Here is an 18,300-nt window from a genome sequence, read left to right as displayed (position 1 = left end):
TATTGTGAACTGATAATATTGTGAATCATGTACCGTAAAGAGCGACGTTCATCATTAATGGATTAAAGTTAAGTATGAAAATAATTACGTCCGCTTTCTGAATTCTAATTCCTTGTCATGTTACAGACCTCACGTCAGTATAGTCCTTCCCTCCTGACGCCAGCCTGCGTGAGCTAAAACGCGTGCATTTCGGCCTCCACTAGTAACACGGTGTTGGCTCTTCTGCCAATACAACAGATACCAACCATAAGTTACTCACAACAGATATTAGGACAAGATAACATACAAAGAAATAGGATGTTGGGAAACTGAAGAATTGTTAGACTAGCCGAGTGGTCTGGGGCGCTGCAGTCATGGACTGTGCGGCTGGTCCCGGCGGAGGTTCGAGTCCTGCCTCGGGCATGGGTGTGTGTGTTTGTCCTTATGGTAATTTATGTTAAGTAGTGTGTAATCTTAGGGACTGGTGACCTTTGCAGTTAAGTCCCATTAGATTTAAAAAGAAAAATTGTTAGACTGGCTAGACACAAAGCATTAAGAGCCTGAAGTCGTCCAACATGTGCCAGTTCAGAAGTAAGGAGTGCAGCAATCAAGTGATTTACAAACAGTAAGAACAGTGCCCACATATGAAGTTGTTGGTTTTCAAATGGGGCTACAGTGTGCAGGCCAAGCAAGTGGAGCAATGCAAAGGAGTAATGCAGGGAAAGTATCTTTTGTAACAAGTGTCTACACTCACTGTGGATAGTTACCTTCGTAACCTGAGAAGGAATTGTGGGTAGCACTTGCGATGCACCATAAATGTCTTCATCATTCGTTCTAACACTTACACACACACACACACACACACACACACACTTAACAGACAAACGCACTAAATATCATTCATCTTTCACATCTTTCATCATCTTAAAAATAAAAGTGTTCCGAGAAAAGTTTTTCATTGTACAATTTAGTTAGGTGCTAATGTGCCGAAGGGGTGGGGTGGATCGGGGGGGGGGGGGGGAAGGAAGGGCGGCAGCAGAAGGCAGGGGTGGGAGAAGGGGGGGGGGGGGGAAACTACTTAATGTTTAGTTGCACTCACGGATAATGGTGTAAGAAAGAGTGGAAATCATTACTTTAAATGCTCACCAAAAACAAACTACTCAAGCAGTTTCCGAATTACCATTCTTCAGAAAATACCATCTCACAAATTCTGAATCATTAGTAATGCCTCGTCTGGATACCACCGAACAGAGGCTGCCTGTAAAAACATACGTGTGCTACTCTCGTACACTGATCGGTAAAGGTGGGAGTTTCTTGAGAAAGTGAGTCTCCTGGAACACACGAGAGACTGCCGGAGGGAGGCTGGTGGCTGCAGCGGCTGACGGGCCGTCCCTGGGCGCCTCGTTACGCCGAGTGCCGGCAGGGGGAGATACACCTCAACTCGCCAGCTACTGGCAGGCGGCGCGCCTCAGGCAGCGCTGCAGACGCTGCCTGCGTCTGGTCGCGGGCCGCTCACCTCCTCAGTTGTCAGATAGTGTAGACGCAAACGTTTGATGCTGATTAGCCCCCTAACATCTGTATTGCAGGATCAGCGGTCTGTTTTCTGTTTTAGAGAAGGGACGCATAATTTGTTTCTCTGAGAAACAGCGCACATTGATGCTCATATCCAGCCTCGGCCAGCGAAGGTGTCAACACGAGGGCTTTAAAAGAAACTGTTAAGATGTAGTGCGTTCACGAGACCCAGAAAGCAGGACATACCGACGTCCAGATTAATGCCGTGTTCAGGGGCTACGAAAAGTGTTCGATACAATTCCGCGCTTCCGTGCAATGAACAAAGTACGAGCGTACGGAATGTAAGACCAGCTGTGTGATCGGACTGAAGAGCGTCTAGCAAACAGGATACACTGTGTGATTCTCAACGGAGAGAAATCTTCAGACGTAAAAGTAACTCTGGGCGTACCCCAAAGCAGTGTGTATATACAGTGTGTTTAGGTAAGGGTGTCCAAAAATGTTACAGGAGGCAGATGACGCTCCACTGAACAACTTCATTTAGGGAACCCGGGGTCTTACATGCCAGCTTAAGAAGACAATAGGAAGAAAATCACGCAACTGCGTACATTTTTATTTACATTAGTTACAGCTAACTGCAAATACTGTCATTAACGCAAACAACGTACCTTTTGTATCGTATCTTACAAAATGTGCTGGAACTTACGGTCATCAGTCTCAATGCAAGCATGACATCGGCGAATATTTTGATACTTCCTGTCAAATATCCCTGGTATGCTTGGAAGGACATCACAGGCAGCTACAGCAGTCGCAAATAATTCCATCCCCGTATCCACCGAGGTTTGATTCACAAGTGACTTTACATATCCCCGAAGGAAGTAATCAAGGGGATTCAGGTCAGGTGACTTCACAGGCCTCCTCTTCAAAATAGGGTGTGCGAGTGGTCCTCGTGTTGCCAGGTCCCTCGTTTCTTCTTTCCAACGACGAGTCTCTAACACTCGTCGATCGAGAGAAATGAACAGCCGACGTGACGGATTATGCCTGTTAGAAAATCGTTCCCTATACAGTCTTTCAGCAGCGGGACCATTGCAGCGTACCTCCACATACACAAGCCATATGACACTGAGTTCTGCGAAACTGTACTGGTACTGCACCGTTGTGTTGCACTGCACTTCTCTGAATAGCACGTTCATTCGTAGCATCTTCTGTCACGGGACAATGTAAATAAGATACGACCCACCTTATGGACAAAATGTGCATCGTGACTCCCTAGTAATCAGGCTCGTCCTCCCTGTTTGCTTGCAGGAAATAAAGGACGTTCCTGTAAATAAACGACACAGTACCTGTAAACTGTAAGCATATTAGTTGCAAATAAGCTGGAAAACAGTAATGTTACAGAAAGCGGTAGACAAATTTACTTCATATCCCCTTAAGCGGGTTTCTCCGACCCAGGTTCACTAGTCGGCCGAAGTGGCCGTGCGGTTGAAGGCGCTGCAGTCTGGAACCGCAAGACCGCTACGGTCGCAGGTTCGAATCCTGCCTCGGGCATGGATGTGTGTGATGTCCTTAGGTTAGTTAGGTTTAACTAGTTCTAAGTTCTAGGGGACTAATGACCTCAGCAGTTGAGTCCCATAGTGCTCAGAGCCATTTGACCCATTTGAACCAGGTTCACTACCTCAAATTATTAAGTGAAGCATTGACTATGTCCTGCTACGTTTTTGCACGCTCTTAGAGAAACTAATATATACATAAAACTCTGTCCCAATAACCTTTCTTGACGGCCCAACGGTAACGACCGACCGCCCTGTCATCCTCAGCCCACAGCCGTCACTGGATACAGGTGTGGAGGAGTATGTCCTCAGTACACCGCTCTTCCGGCCATTGTCAGTCTTCCTGAACGGAGCCGCTCCTCCTCAGTCCAGTAGCTCCTCAGTTATTGGCCTCACAAAGTCTGAGTGCACCTCGCTAACCGACAGCGCTCGGCAGACCGGAGGGTCACCCAACCGAGTGCTAGCAAAAACCAACAGCACTTAACTTCGATGATCTGACAGTAACCGGTGCTACCAATGCGGCAAGGCCTTTGGCACTGGAAAAATTGCTTCACCAAACAGCAGTTAATGTACAGTAATGAAATTTTGGGAATACATCTGTATAGGTAAGATATTTAAGTGACTAACATTGCGTGACCTCGGGTTCACATAAGTACCAGATAAGCTCGACGCGCAAGTCGCCGAAGTGGCGTCAAATCGAGAGACTTGTACCCGGCGAACGGTCTACCCGACGGGAGGTCTTTGTCACACGACATTTTACCAGGTAGGCCACTGCTAATGTGAAATGGTGGTACATTAATAATCGGTATAATCCTCACAATGTTGAATGGAAGCATGGAAACGAGCATCCTTTGTGTTGTACAAGAGCTGGATGTCAGTTTGTGGATTGGAAGTCCAGGCCTGTCGCAGTTGGTCGGTCAATATAAGAACTGTTAATGCTGTTTGTGGATGACGCTGTAGTTGCCGTCCGACGATGTCCCATACGTGCTCGACTGGAGACAGATCTGCTGATCTAGCAGGCCACGGCAATATGTCGACACTCTATGTAGAGCGTCTTGCGTTACAACTGTGGTATGTTGGCAAGCGTTATCCTATTGGAAAACACCCCACGAATTACTGTTCATGAATGGCAGCACAACAGATCGTATCACGAGGCTGACGTACAGTTTTGCAGCCCTGTTGCGTGCGATAACCACCAGAGTGCTCCTGCTGTCGTATCAAATCGCACACCGGATCGTAACTCCACGTGTAGGTCCAGCCTGTCTAGCACGCAGATAGGTGGATTGGCGGCCCTCAACGAGCCTCCTTCTAATCAACACACGGCCATTACTGCAACCAGGGCAGAAACATCTTTCATAAGAAAACACACTAGACCTCCACGCTGCCATCCGATAAGATCTCATTTGACACCATTGAAGTCGCAAATGGCGGTGGTTTTGCGTCAGCGGAATGCAAGCTACAGGGTGTTCAGCTCGGAATGTCCTTCAAGTATCAATGTGTCTTTTATGCCAACGGCTGCTTTCGTTACTGCTGCAGATGCAGAGCCATACGCCGAACACGATTGTCTTCCGTCTCGATAGTGCCACGTGGCCGTCCAGAGCCCGGTCTTCTTGCGGCCGTGTTTTCTCGTCACCACCGCTGCCTGACATCATGTACAGTGGTGACATTCCTACCAAGTCTTCCTGTAGTACAGCAGAAGGAACATCTCGCTTCTCGTAGCTCTATTGCACGACCTCGTTCAAACTCAGTGACGTGTTGACAATGGCGTCGTTTTATCCTTAAAGTCATTCTTGACTAACGTAAACTCACCACGTCCGATCTCAAATGTTAATGACCCTCACGGCCTTTACAGCGTGTGTATAAAACGAACCTGATTTGCATCGTCATAGTGGTGCAGCTTGCGCCACTCCTACGCGACTGGCACCTAATTTGAACAGACATCAACTTTCAGATGTATAAACACGCCTACCGACTGTCGGCTATGTCACACAAATCCTTTTTGGTGTTGCGATTATTTTTTCCGTTGATGTATATATACACGGTGTTTGAGATATAAGTAGATATTGTGATCATTCGTACTTTGATATGTACTCACTTCCGCGTGTTAGTTCCTTTTTCTCTGCGTGTAACAGCCTTTCTACAAAACGACATCACACACAACCATGCCTTAGGCAGGTTTCGAACCTGCGACCGTAGCGGTCGCGCGTTTCCAGACTGAAGCGCCTAGAACCACTCGGCCACAAGGGCCGGCGAACATAAATGAAACTTATATACAAAGACAATAATTACTCTCCTGTCAGCGCGGTTCATGACCGTCCCCCGGGCATTACAGAAGACGGGGTGTGGTTCTAAATAGGGTGTTTTATCAAAACGTTTGGCAACTTCTGCTCTGCAACGTGCTCTCATGGTAGCCACAAGGTTGGTGAGAAGTTAATATGTTCTTCCACCAGCGTGATTGACATCTGTTGGATGGTCGTTGGTGCTCTATGACGTGCTGCAGCGTATCTTCCCAATGCAATCCACACATGCTCGATGGGATCTTAGTGGTAGGTACTGGTGGGCCAATCCTTTTACCGAATAACCTCTCGTTCCAAGAGCTGCTCCACCTGCGCTGCTCGATGCGGTAGCGCACTGTCATCCTTAAAAATGAAGTCAGGACCGAATGCACCCCTGAATAAACGGCCATTTGTGTGGATTACAGTGCAACAGTAACAGTGACTTGTGAGTGTACCTCGTTCAAAGAGTTGTAGATGAGAATGTCCACATAACATTATGTCAACCCACGCCTTAACACCTGTACAATCATAACGATCATAATATTTGGTAACGTTTTTGGGAAATAGCCATGTTGCAAGCTATGTAACATCAGGGAATAAACGGTCTAGATCGCCATGGTTATTTTATTACAATGACCAATTTCGACCTAGTCTTCGGCCATCTTCAGACAGCACCATCAGCTGAAGTTGCCTAGAAAAGTGAGATGACCCCAGTCGCTGAAACTGCAGTCTCAGCGACTGAGGTTGGCTGACTGTTCCAGCCATCGTGAACTTCAGCTGATGGTGCTGTCCGAAGAAGGCCTAATACTAGGTCGAAACCGGTTATTTTAATAAAGTAACCATCGCTGTTTTTTCACTGATTTTAAATAACGATCATGTTAGGCGATGGACGTCCCTCATGTGGCGAGAGTCGGGAACACGTAATGGACACAGGGACATTGTCGAACTTTACAGTTTTGGTATTCCAAGTATTATGGTGTGGGGTGGCATAACGTTATGTGGGCATACCGACCTCCAAATCTATGAAGAACGTACTTACACCAGTAAACGTTATTGTGACGCTATACTCCTTCTCCCATGTTCGTCTTTCCAGTGGTGCATTCGGCCCTATGGATGGCAATGCAAAACCGCAACAAACAGCACAGGTGGAGCAGCTCTTAGAATGAGGGCTATTCGTCGAATTGATTGGCTTGTCCATTCCCCCGTCTTAAACCCCATCCACCGCCTGTGGGACGCGTTTGGAAGACTGCGTCACGTCCTCATGCATAAGCGACCTCTGAACTACGCTGATGCAGGAATGGAAAGCACTTCGACAAGGACTCCTTCCCAACCTTGTCACTAGCATGGGAGTCCTTTGAAGAGCATCCATTGCCATCCGTAGTGGTAACACACCCTATTATGAACCATGTCCAGTCTTCCGTAATGTCCAGAGGATCGTCGTGAACCGCGGTGACAGCAGAGTAGCTTTTGTTCTCGTATAAAAGTCTCATTTCTATTCGACTCCTTGCGTATATATTTCTGTTACCTTCTGCACTATACTCTAGCATCTCTTTCTCAGTGCGGCCCATGTTACATCGAGCTGTATTAATTGGTCATGAAACATCATACGAAAGTCACTTATGTCATTAAATTTTGTACCATTGTTGTTTTCTATGCCACGAAACGAACAGCCGCCATGTTAGATTATATCTGAACAGAGCGAAAATAGCTACATCAATTTGTTGAGTACTGACATACACCACACATTTGTTTGTACGCTTCACTGGCATCTGTTCATTGAAACTGACTCGGTAGTAGAGGTCGCATACGCACCGTCATTCGACGGCACTTGACCAGGAGAAAGCTGCTTGCGAGAACAAAAAACATGAAATATAGTACATGGTAGTTCGAGTGGGGAGAAGGAAATCCAAGTTAAACGTCAGCGTCCGGCATTAGATTTCGCTATTGTCTGTACCTTCTCTTGAAGTTAGGGAACGGAAAAGTATCGATGATGGCATTTTGGCTGGAGATTCTGAGCTTGCTGGACTGCTTCGAATGATTTGTCAGCTGTAGGGTATGCACTGGTACTTGACTCATCGGATTTCTCCTCTTGTCATCATTATTTACAATAGACTCCATCCTAATCTATACATGCAGCCATCATAGTCATCCACTTTAAAAGATTCGTTGAAGAGCACTGCTGGGTATTGCTAATTTGTGTATGCTGGTTTCACGTTGCTTCATTATAATTATTGCACGCGGTTTTTGTATGCAGAGTGTCATTATATTAAGAACACCTGAGTGTCTAACAATATTCTATTCGGTATGTTCTTCATCGGGCACACATATGGTAAATTCATTTCATCTGAACGGTTCTGTACAGGAAGGTGTTTGAATATCCCAGTTCTTCAAAATTATTAGTTCGTGTACATTCAGGAAAGGGAGAATTGTATATTTTATTATCTGACCCTGATCTTCACTTGTGATGCGTTGTCTGAGCGAATTGCTATCATTCTGTATCAAACAACATACATGATCAACTGTCATTGATAAAGGTGACTGAATGCCAAGTATAGTGTTTCAGATGAGCAACTTCTGGAAACTGTCGCATCACCTACTATTCATGTGATTTACGATGCCTTGTTGGACAAAACCCAGAAGTAGACACTATTTCAGCCACAGATTTGCTATTAACTCACGTGCCACCCAAATTTATCACGGTATGCCATGGTGTTACGTACAGAAGACGTCGCACTGAGTTAAGTAGTAACGCTGTGCTGTTTGTTTCAGTCGGTGATGGTGGGCGTGAACGGCAGCTTCCAGCAGGACTCGGCGCTGGAGTGGGAGCTGGTGCAGCGGAGGCTCCAGTGCGAGCAGCGCCTCGCGGCCAGCCGCAACGTCACACCTGCCGGTGAGTGCGTCGAGTGGCTTACGGCGTCCGCGACATAAGCTCTTCCTCGTAGAAGCTCCAGGGAGTGTGACAAACGTCCTTCACGTGAATCCTACGTCGTCAGATCCATCGCTCGCGCTTGTAGGTGCAATGTAAACACGGAAAGTGTTGTTTGTCACAGAGATAAATTCAGCATGAGTTCACCGACAACAAAGACCCACCCACACATAGTACATTGCATACCTACATACCCATGCGCAAGGCTTATATGTTTTATCTGCAACAATGGAGAAAAATACATTAAAACAGCTACAATACCCCAGCCCGACCAAGGTTTACGGGACGCCTCCTGGCCATTAGGCGAATACCGGAATTGGAAACCCCGTCCCAGTCATTCCTAATAGTGACTCCCATGGTTTCACATGAACATGCTGAGATATTTGAAACAAAAATGGACACATGAAAAAAAAGAAAAAAGAAAAACAGACTGCCACGGTCCTACGAGTCGAGAACGATAGTCGTAACACGAACTGAGTGGGTGCTGAACAAAAAGGAACATATTCTAGCTAATGCCTATGATGTGCTCATAAACAAAATGAAAATTGGGGTGAAGGTATGTGCAGTTAGCAAATATCTGGGTATCTTAATCACAAATTATCGTACATCTGTTTTAGAGATGAATGAGCTGGCTCCGAGCACTATGGAACTTAACTTCTGAGGTCATCAGTCCCCTAGAACTTAGAACTACTTAAACCTAACTAACGTAAGGACATCACACACATCCATGACCGAGGCAGGATTCGAACCTGCGACCGTAGCGGTCGCGCGGTTCCAGACTGTAGCGCCTAGAACCGCTCGGCCACTCAGGCCGGCGATGAATGAGCTATCTATCTCGGTAATAGAATAGATAAAGAAGGAACCTCACAAGGCTTTATGTAATAGTAAACTGCTGATAACGTGAATAAATAAGAGTATAAACTTAAAAAGCAGAAATTTATAAAATGTTATGATAGGACCTATGGATTTGTGTGAAGCCTGAATACAGGAGAAGGCAGTAACGAAACGAATATATCGATGTATATACATGAGATCACACTATGATTTTTATGTATCATGACGTTCTATTTGAAATGGTTCATACTTCGGAACACTGCCTCAAAGCATATCTTTGATAACCTCTTCGCCTTAATTTTACGGCACGCTGTATTACATACAATGAAGTGTTTCTTTTTCTCAGGCGAACTAGGTCATAACATTATTCCCTAAGGCATCTAGGAACACGAATCATCAAAATAGAGGTATGTTGTTTGCCTCGAAAGTTTCAATGTCACGAGGCATAAACGTTACTGGAAGCCCATACTAAATATACTCGTCATGTTTACTAAGAGTTGAAACACTGATACAAATACGCATGAAAGATTTGAGTTGTATGATCTATATGTTAACTCCTAGTCTTTATGACCAGCGCAGTACCAACTGTTATGCATAAAATTAGTGTTGAGCAAGAGACAGCATCTTGAAAACCAATTTCCAATATTTTTTACACCTTTCTTATCATTTCTACTGTGTCAGCGTGCCTATTACTGAGGCTACAATAAGATGGAAAATCTTTTACCCAGATTTCACGCGACAAGTGAATCGGGAATATTTCATGAAACTCGTTTACCTGTTATATATTAAACTAATTATTCGATTGTACGACAAACCATGTCGGAAATTGGGGAAGCCTGTTAATGATTCCTTCCACTCATTACCTTTCCTCCCTTCATCGCATAATCAAAGGAAATACTAATTCTGTTTATTTTTAAAACTCTGGAAATAATAAGTCACTGTTATAACACCTGTGTGCCGTTTTGAACGTATCATATCATATTAGAACTAGTTTTATTTTATTAAATTACGTTCAGGTGAGATACGTGTGCCAGAGATAACAAATGTACCACAAGTACTGACATCTCCTGTGGCTGGTGACTGCTGCACAGGAAGTACAGCATCCATCATCACTCTCTCATTTAACTGTGAGTGTCGTCTTAGTGGTAGTGCGAGGTGCCCCGTACACAGGAGATAAGGACCAGAGAGAACTCAAAGCATTACACTCCCAACCAAAAAGTTTGTGGTATTTTCTGCCCTTGAAACTGAAACTGAGCTAGTGAGATTCATTACGACTGTTGCAAAATCTCCAGTGTCCCGTGTCAAGGAGATTCAAGCATATGGCGGCCCCCCTGTGGGTCCGGGGTAAGAATAGGCCTGTGGTATTCCTGCCTGTCGTAAGAGGCGACTAAAAGGAGTTTCAACCGTTTCGGTCTTCCATGTGATGGTCCCCCTTGGGGTTTGACCTCCATTTTTCAAAATTCTACAGAAGTACGAGCCTTTTGGGGAAGGGCGCCTTACGTGGTGTACCACTGGTCCTCAGTGCACTAAGACCTTGGCACTCAGCATTGTACCGGCGTTGTAACCATACCCACTATTCCTCAAATTGGGCCTAAACGCCTGATAGGTTGTACAAGTTACGCCCATAGTGCGTCCCCATCTGCACCTACGATCATGATGGACTTTCCATGGCACCAGAAATCCAGCACGGCAGCCAGCCCGTTGTGGTGGGGTCGTCATGTACCCTCTAGGTTGTAGCCCCCTGACAACACAGGGATCGTACTGCCGATACATGAGCTGCACCTTCCCCACATCGGCCAAGGAGTAGATGCCCGTCTCCTTGGGGCATCAGGACTCCCGGCAACGGTTATCCTGCCAGGTGGCCCTTGCTGAGGCTGGGTGGCGCCCGTGGGGAGAGCTCCTGGTCGGAGTGGGTGGCATCAGGACGGACGTTTCGCAGATGAAACGTCAACACGTATCAGGTCGCTCTGCGGCTGAGTCTTTCAAGAGGAAAGGTACTGTCTCTAGTTCTGGTTCTCCTGCCCTTTCCCCCTTGGCCACTCCCTGGGAGGAGGGACAGGCCCGCCGGCTAGGGGCGAAGTACTTCCCCTGCTATTTGGTCTGTTCTCGAACCGATGGGGGAACGTTCGCCCCCTCCAAGCCCATGTTCTTTGTTCAGCACATTGAGGACAACTTCGGGGAAATCGAGGCTCTCAGTAAGATGCGTTCGGGGTCCGTTCTTATAAAGACCACATCCGCCACACAGTCTGTGGCGCTCCAGGCGTGCGACCGCCTAGGGGACATCCCAGTGTCCATTGTCACTAAATAGGACGCAGGGGGTTATTTTTCATCGGGACCTCCTGCTGCAACCTGATGAGGAGCTCTGGGCCAACCTGGAGCGCCGAGGCATGCATTTCGACTGGCGAGTACAGCGCGGCCCCAAAGACCATTGCACCGACACCGGGGCCTTTATCCTCGCCTTCGAGGGGGATGTTCTCCCAGAGAAGGTAAAGGTGATGTGCTACCCGTGCAACGTGCACCCTTACGTCCCACCTCCTATGCGCTGTTTTCGGTGTTTGCACTTTGGGCACATGTCATCACGGTGTGAGGCTGAGCCCCTTTGTGGCGATTGTGGACATCCTCTTCGTGAGGAACATACATGCACCCCACCACCTCGGTGTGTTAATTGTCCTGGCATCCACTCGCCTAGATCCTCAGACTGCCCCGCATATCAGAAGGAGAAGAAGATACAAGAACTCAATACTTTGGATCGTCTCTCTTATTCTGAGGCCAGGAAGAAGTATGACCGCCTCAATCCGCCTCAATCCCGTGCCGTTGACCACTTCGTTTGCCTCAGTTGTGTCAACTCCTTCCGCGGTATCCTCACCCCTATCCTGTCCCCCCTCCGCCTCCTCCCCCCAATCCGGGGTCTCTGCCTCTGCCTCCCAAATCCCTCCCTTCCAAATCCTCCTCCCCTGTGGCCCCCTCCCCCTCTGCCCTGGGGGCCACACTTCCTCCTCCTCCCCCCCCCCTGCCGCCTGAGAAGCGATCCTCTCAGGCGTCCATCGGGGAAACGTTCCGGACCCCAGCTTCCGAGGTCTGGCGTTCCAAAACGGACCCCACGCGTGAGGACCTTCTTCGGGTCCAGCCCACCATCCCTGTGCCTCCTCGGACTTCCAAGAAGGCCTCCAAGAAGAAGTCTCTATCCCCCTCCCCGCCCCAGCGCGTTTTGTCTGACGCTCCATCCGTGAGTCGCTGCTCCCGGGACGCTCTGCTGCCAGGCGCTCAGCTGGCCTCTCGTCAGCAAATGCAAATGATGCTGCCCCTCCTCCCTCCTACACCACCAGGGACAGCGGCCGCAGCTGGCGATGACACGATGGAACAGGATCCGCCTCCCGCCAGTTGTAGCGTTGTTCCCTCGAAACCTGGCCCTCCGCGGCCGTTGAGGTGACCAGCTCTTCCCCCGTCTCGTTCCCCCTCTTTTTTGACTAGCGATGGCCTTGTTACATTGGAACATAAAAGATATTCGATCTAATCGGGAGGAATTACAACTGCTCCTCCGCCTGCACTGTCTGCTCGTCCTTGGTCTCCAGGAAACCAAGTTGCGCCCAGCTGACCGTATTGCCTTTACCCACTATACCTCGGAGTGGTATGACCTCACCCCTGTGGACAGTATCCCAGCTCATGGTGGGGTCATGTTGCTCGTTCGGGACGATGTGTATTACCATCCCATTCCATTGACCACCCCACTCCAAGCAATAGCTGTCCGTATTACTCTTTCTGCTTTTACTTTTTCAGTTTGTACCATCTACACTCCATCGTCATCCGCTGTTAGTCGGGCTGACATGATGCACCTGATTGTTCAGCTTCCCCAGCCGTTTTTATTGTTTGGCGACTTCAATGCCCATCATCCCCTTTGGGGCTCTCCTGCATCCTGTCAAAGAGGCTCACTCTTGGCGGATGTCTTCAACCATCTCAATCTTGTCTGCCTCAATACTGGCGCCCCGACTTTCCTCTCGGACTCTACTCATACCTACTCCAACTTGGACCTCTCGATCTGTTCTACCACACTTGCCCGTCGGTTCGAGTGGTATGTCCTATCTGACACCTATTCGAGCGACCACTTCCCCTGTGTCGTTCGTCTCCTGCACCACACCCCATCCCCACGTCCTTCGAGGTGGAACATACCGAAAGCTGACTGGGGACTTCACTCCTCCCTGGTGACCTTTCCGGACCATGATTTTCTCAGTTGTGACAGTCAGGTCGACTACCTCACGGCTGTTTCATCAATGCTCCTGAACGTTCCATTCCTCATACTACCTCTTCTTCACATAGCGTTTCCGTCCCCTGGTGGAACGAGGCTTGTAGAGACGCTATCCGTGCTCTACGACGTGCTTTACGCATCTTTCGCCGCCATCCTACGTTGGCGAATTGTATTGGATGCAAACGACTCCGAGCGCAATGCCGTAGAGTCATCAAAGACAGCAAAAAAGCTTGTTGGGCCTCTTTCACCAGCTCCTTTAATAGTTTTACTCCCTCTTCTGTCGTATGGGGTGGCCTGCGCCGGCTGTCGGGCATTAAGGCCCACTCCTCGGTACCTGGCCTGACCACAGGTAATGAGGTCCTTGTTGATCCTGTAGCTGTCTCCAACGCCTTCGGCCGGTATTTCGCGGAGGTTTCAAGCTCCGCCCATTACCACCCTGCCTTCCTTCCCAGGAAAGAGGCAGAAGAGGCTCGGCGACCTTCCTTCCACTCGCTGAATCTGGAAACTTATAATGCCCCCTTTACTATGCGGGAACTCGAACGTGCGCTTGCACTGTCCCAGTCCTCTGCTCCGGGGCCAGATGCCGTTCACGTTCAGATGATGGCACATCTTTCTCCGGCGGGCAAAAGCTTCCTTCTTCGTACCTACAATCGCGTCTGGACCGAAGGTCAGGTCCCCATGTGTTGGCGTGACGCCGTCGTTGTTCCTATACCCAAACCCGGGAAGGATAGACACCTTCCTTCTAGTTACCGCCCCATTTTTCTTACAAGCTGTGTCTGTAAGGTGATAGAGTGCATGGTTAATGCTCAGTTAGTCTGGATTCTTGAATCTCGACGGCTACTTACCAATGTCCAATGCGGCTTTCGTCGCCGCCGCTCCGCTGTTGACCACCTTGTGACCTTGTTGACCTTCATCATGAACAACTTTTTGCGAAGGCGCCAAACGGTAGCCGTGTTCTTCGATTTGGAGAAGGCTTATGATACCTGTTGGAGAGGAGGTATCCTCTGCACTATGCACAGGTGGGGCCTACGCGGTCGCCTGCCCCTTTTTATTGATTCCTTTTTAACGGATCGAAAGTTTAGGGTACGTGTGGGTTCCGTATTGTCCGACGTCTTCCTCCAGGAGAACGGAGTGCCTCAGGGCTCCGTCTTGAGCGTAGCCCTTTTTGCCATCGCAATCAATCCAATTATGGATTGCATTCCACCTAATGTCTCAGGCTCTCTCTTTGTCGATGACTTCGCGATCTACTGCAGTGCCCAGAGAACATGCCTCCTGGAGCGCTGCCTTCAGCGTTGTCTAGACAGCCTATACTCATGGAGTGTGGTAAATGGCTTCCGGTTCTCTGAAGAGAAGGTTTGTATCAACTTTTGGCGATATAAAGCGTTCCTTCCGCCATCCTTACATCTCGGTCCTGTTGTTCTCCCATTCGTGTGTGGAAACAACTAAGTTTCTGGGGCTCACGTTGGACAGGAAACTGTGTTGGTCTCCGCATGTCTCTTATTTGGCGGCCTGTTGTACACGTTCCCTTAATGTCCTCAGAGTTCTTAGTGGTTCATCTTGGGGAGCGGATCGCACTGTCCTGCTTCGCTTGTATCGGTCCATAGTCAGATCGAAGCTGGACTATGGGAGCTTCGTCAACTCGTCTGCTCGGCCATCCCTCTTACGCCGTCTCAACTCCATCCACCATCGGGGGTTACGTCTTGCTACCAGAGCCTTCTAGACTAGTCCTGTCGAGAGTCTTCATGCTGAAGCTGCCGAATTACCATTGACCTACCGGCGCGACGTACTGCTGTGTCGTTATGCCTGCCAGCTGTTGTCTATGCCCGACCACCCCTCTTACCAGTCCTTCTTCGCCGATTCTCTCGACCGTCAGTACGGGTTGTATGTGTCTGCTCTGCTGTCCCCCGGAGTCCGCTTCCGTCGCCTGCTTCGACAATTGGATTTTGCCCTCCCTACCACCTTCAGAGAGGGTGAGAGCCCGACACCACCTAGGCTCCAGGCTCCGGTTCATATTTATCTCGACCTCAGCTCACTCCCGAAGGAGGGTACTCTAGCTGCAGTGTATTGCTCACGGTTTGTCGAACTTCGTGTCGACTTGCCGGTCACACATTTATTTACACCGATGGCTCGAAAACTGGCGATGGTGTCGGCTGTGCCTTTGTCGTCGGGGCCGCCACCTTTAAATACCGGCTCCTCGACCAATGTTCCCGCTTAACGGCCGAGCTTTTTGATCTCCATCAGGCCGTTCAGTATGTCCGCCGCCACCGCCATTCATCGTATGTACTCTGCTCTGACTCACTCAGTGCTCTTCAGAGCCTTGGAGCTCCCTATCTGGTCCATCCCTTGGTTCAACGGATACAGCAGTCCCTCCATTCTTTCGCTGATAATGGTTCTCCTGTCAGCTTTCTGTGGGTTCCCAGGCATGTAGGAGTGCCTGGGAATGAGGCTGCGAATGATGCAGCCAAGGCTGCAGTCCTCCTGCCTCGGCCAGCCTCCCATTGTGTCCCGTCATCTGACGTTTGTGGGGATGTTTGTAAGAGGCTTGTGTCGTTGTGGTGGGATGCTTGGTCATCCCTCCAAGGAAACAAGCTCCGGGCAGTAAAACCGCTCCCAACTGCTAGGACAACCTCCTCCCGACCATCTCGGCGAGAGGAGGTCCTTCTGACCAGGTTGCGGATTGGGCATTGCCGGTTTAGCCACCGCTACCTGCTCTCCGGTGACCCAGCCCCACAGTGCCCTTGTGGTCAGGCATTAACAGTGCGCCATGTTTTATTGTCGTGTCCCCGCTTTAGTCAATCTCGTGTTGTCCTGTCCCTGCCATCTACTTTACCGGATATTTTAGCTGATGACGCTCGAGCAGCTGCTCGTGTTCTGCGTTTTATAACTTTGACTGGCTTGTCCAAACACATCTAACATTTTTACTTATTTTATCTGCATCTTTGTCAGGTCTTTCTGGTGTCCCCCCTTCCCTTGAGTTTTACTAGATTCCATGTGCTCTAACAACAGTGACTGGGCGCTAATGACCTCAGTAGTTGAGCGCCCTGAAACCCCACCAAAAAAAAAAAAAAAAAAAAAAACTATGGCGGGTAATAACATCGGTTGTAGAAATGGCAGAAAGGGACGGGATCACCTTGAACACTCATTGCATATGCCTGCAGGCTGTTTCGGCTGCCATTCAGAGAGCAGGGTGCAATCAACTGCAGATTGTGGAGTATGTTGGGACTACAGACCCCTTTCGTCAAGCTCCGATTTCATACCCCTTAATTCCAGCGACTGACGAAGGACTTCTAGAAGACCGGCGATGCTCACGAAGTTTCAGCGAGGTTCGCAGCAGGCATCATTGCTCCCAGATGATATCATGGCCACGTGAATAAAATGGAAACTCTCATCCGAAGTAGCTCGCTGTGTGTGTGACAGGTACACAATAGAGGTTTTCTAAATTAGGCCATTCACTGTCCAGTCCAGACGATGATAGTTGTGTACGATTTAAAGCACTGTCATCCAGGGTCGAGAGTATTTAAGCCCCATTGATCAACTGCCGAAAAAGTAGCAACGGAAGATCAGAGTTTGAATCGCTCCTTAAAAGCAGGAGAATTCACGTAATACTATGTGCACAAAGCTCGTAAAAGTCCGAAACTGACTGCACTGTGATTTTCGGAGTCAACTTAAATCTACACCGAAAGGCTGGATGAATGCTAAATTGAGGTGTTGTATTTGTCACCGTAGTCAGAAAATTCAAATTCACCGAGTTAGAAATTGAAACTGCATGTGGACATAAACGTACAACTGGATCTTGCTGTCGACCAATAGAATCATCCACAGATGTAATCGAAAATTTCACACAAAACCTCGGTCCGTTAGCATCCATGTTAGCCAAACATACCGTCATCATCAGAAGAAGATTCAAACATTCTGCAATCAATTGCGATAATTACAGTTTTATAAGTGATGAGAGTGACATAAATCCTGGGAAACAATACTAAATGTCTTTCGTGAAAATTACCCAGAACAGACAGTTCGGAAGCCTGTTCGTGATGGAAATGTATTTGATGTAATGACAAGAAATAGACCTGTCTTTTTTGAGGACGACCACTATGATACTGGTATCAGTGACCGTGAGGCAGTTATAGCAACAAAGATTACTGAGGTACAATGGGATACTAAAACAATTAGAAAGGTTTATATGCCAGCAATCTAGAGAAAGTAGGAGAAGTATTATTTCTCAGTAAAGAACCTGAAACACGTATTTGATGGGTAGAAACATGCAGAAAATCAGTGACTCATTTTTAAGAGAATAATTGACCATCAACTGCATAGACGCGAGTCTAGTAGAGCAGTTCATGAGAGGAATCACCATCCATGGTAAACATTCGCTGGAGGAACTTCTAAAAGAAGTTAAGAGAACAACGCTTGGACCCTAGAGCAACTAAGCAGAATATTATCGAAATATCTCTCATAAAACTCAAAGAAAGTCTAGTCACATGTAGAGACTGTTAGTGGCTCCAAATTTAGTGTCCAGTCACTCATTGATGACACAGAAACTGAAACTGAGGGTAGCAAAGCGATAACAGAAATAGCTAAAATTAAACTCCAGGGCCCGTTCGAATATCTACCACATTATATACAGAAGCTTCAGCTGGGGAAAATCTTTCTTTTAATCATAACATATCGCAGATCCGTAGAACTGTGTCTAATAGTTGGAAGAAAGTCCAGGGCTGAAAGATCTATAAGAAACGTAGCAGCTCTACTGAGAACAATCGTCCAGTACCCTTGACATCCATCTGTTCTAGAAACTTAGAACATATTATAAGCTGAAATGAAATGTGGTACCTCAAAATAATGATCTCTTCCAAGCTAGCCACCTTGGATTCCGAAAATAATGGCCATATGAAACGCAACAAACGCTTTTCGAAGATGACACCATGGCTCAAGGCAGTAGATGCAGTACTTCATGACTTCCGAAAAGCAAATCACTCGCTACTC

The 18,300-nt window shown here is 47.9% G+C and overlaps 1 protein-coding gene across 1 annotated transcript in view; it reads left to right on the top strand.

The window, feature by feature from the left end:
- LOC126474840 (calcitonin gene-related peptide type 1 receptor-like) overlaps window positions 1-18,300 on the top strand; it is an 820,928-nt gene that overhangs the window by 480,958 nt on the left and 321,670 nt on the right. The window contains exon 3 of the mRNA XM_050102318.1: window positions 8,084-8,204. Within this exon, the coding sequence (XP_049958275.1) occupies window positions 8,084-8,204 (121 nt within the window). The remainder of the gene's footprint in view (window positions 1-8,083; window positions 8,205-18,300) is intronic.

Source organism: Schistocerca serialis, chromosome 4, assembly GCF_023864345.2.
Source record: "Schistocerca serialis cubense isolate TAMUIC-IGC-003099 chromosome 4, iqSchSeri2.2, whole genome shotgun sequence".
Lineage (NCBI taxonomy): Eukaryota > Metazoa > Arthropoda > Insecta > Orthoptera > Acrididae > Schistocerca > Schistocerca serialis.
This window is presented reverse-complemented; position numbering and strand designations above follow the sequence as displayed.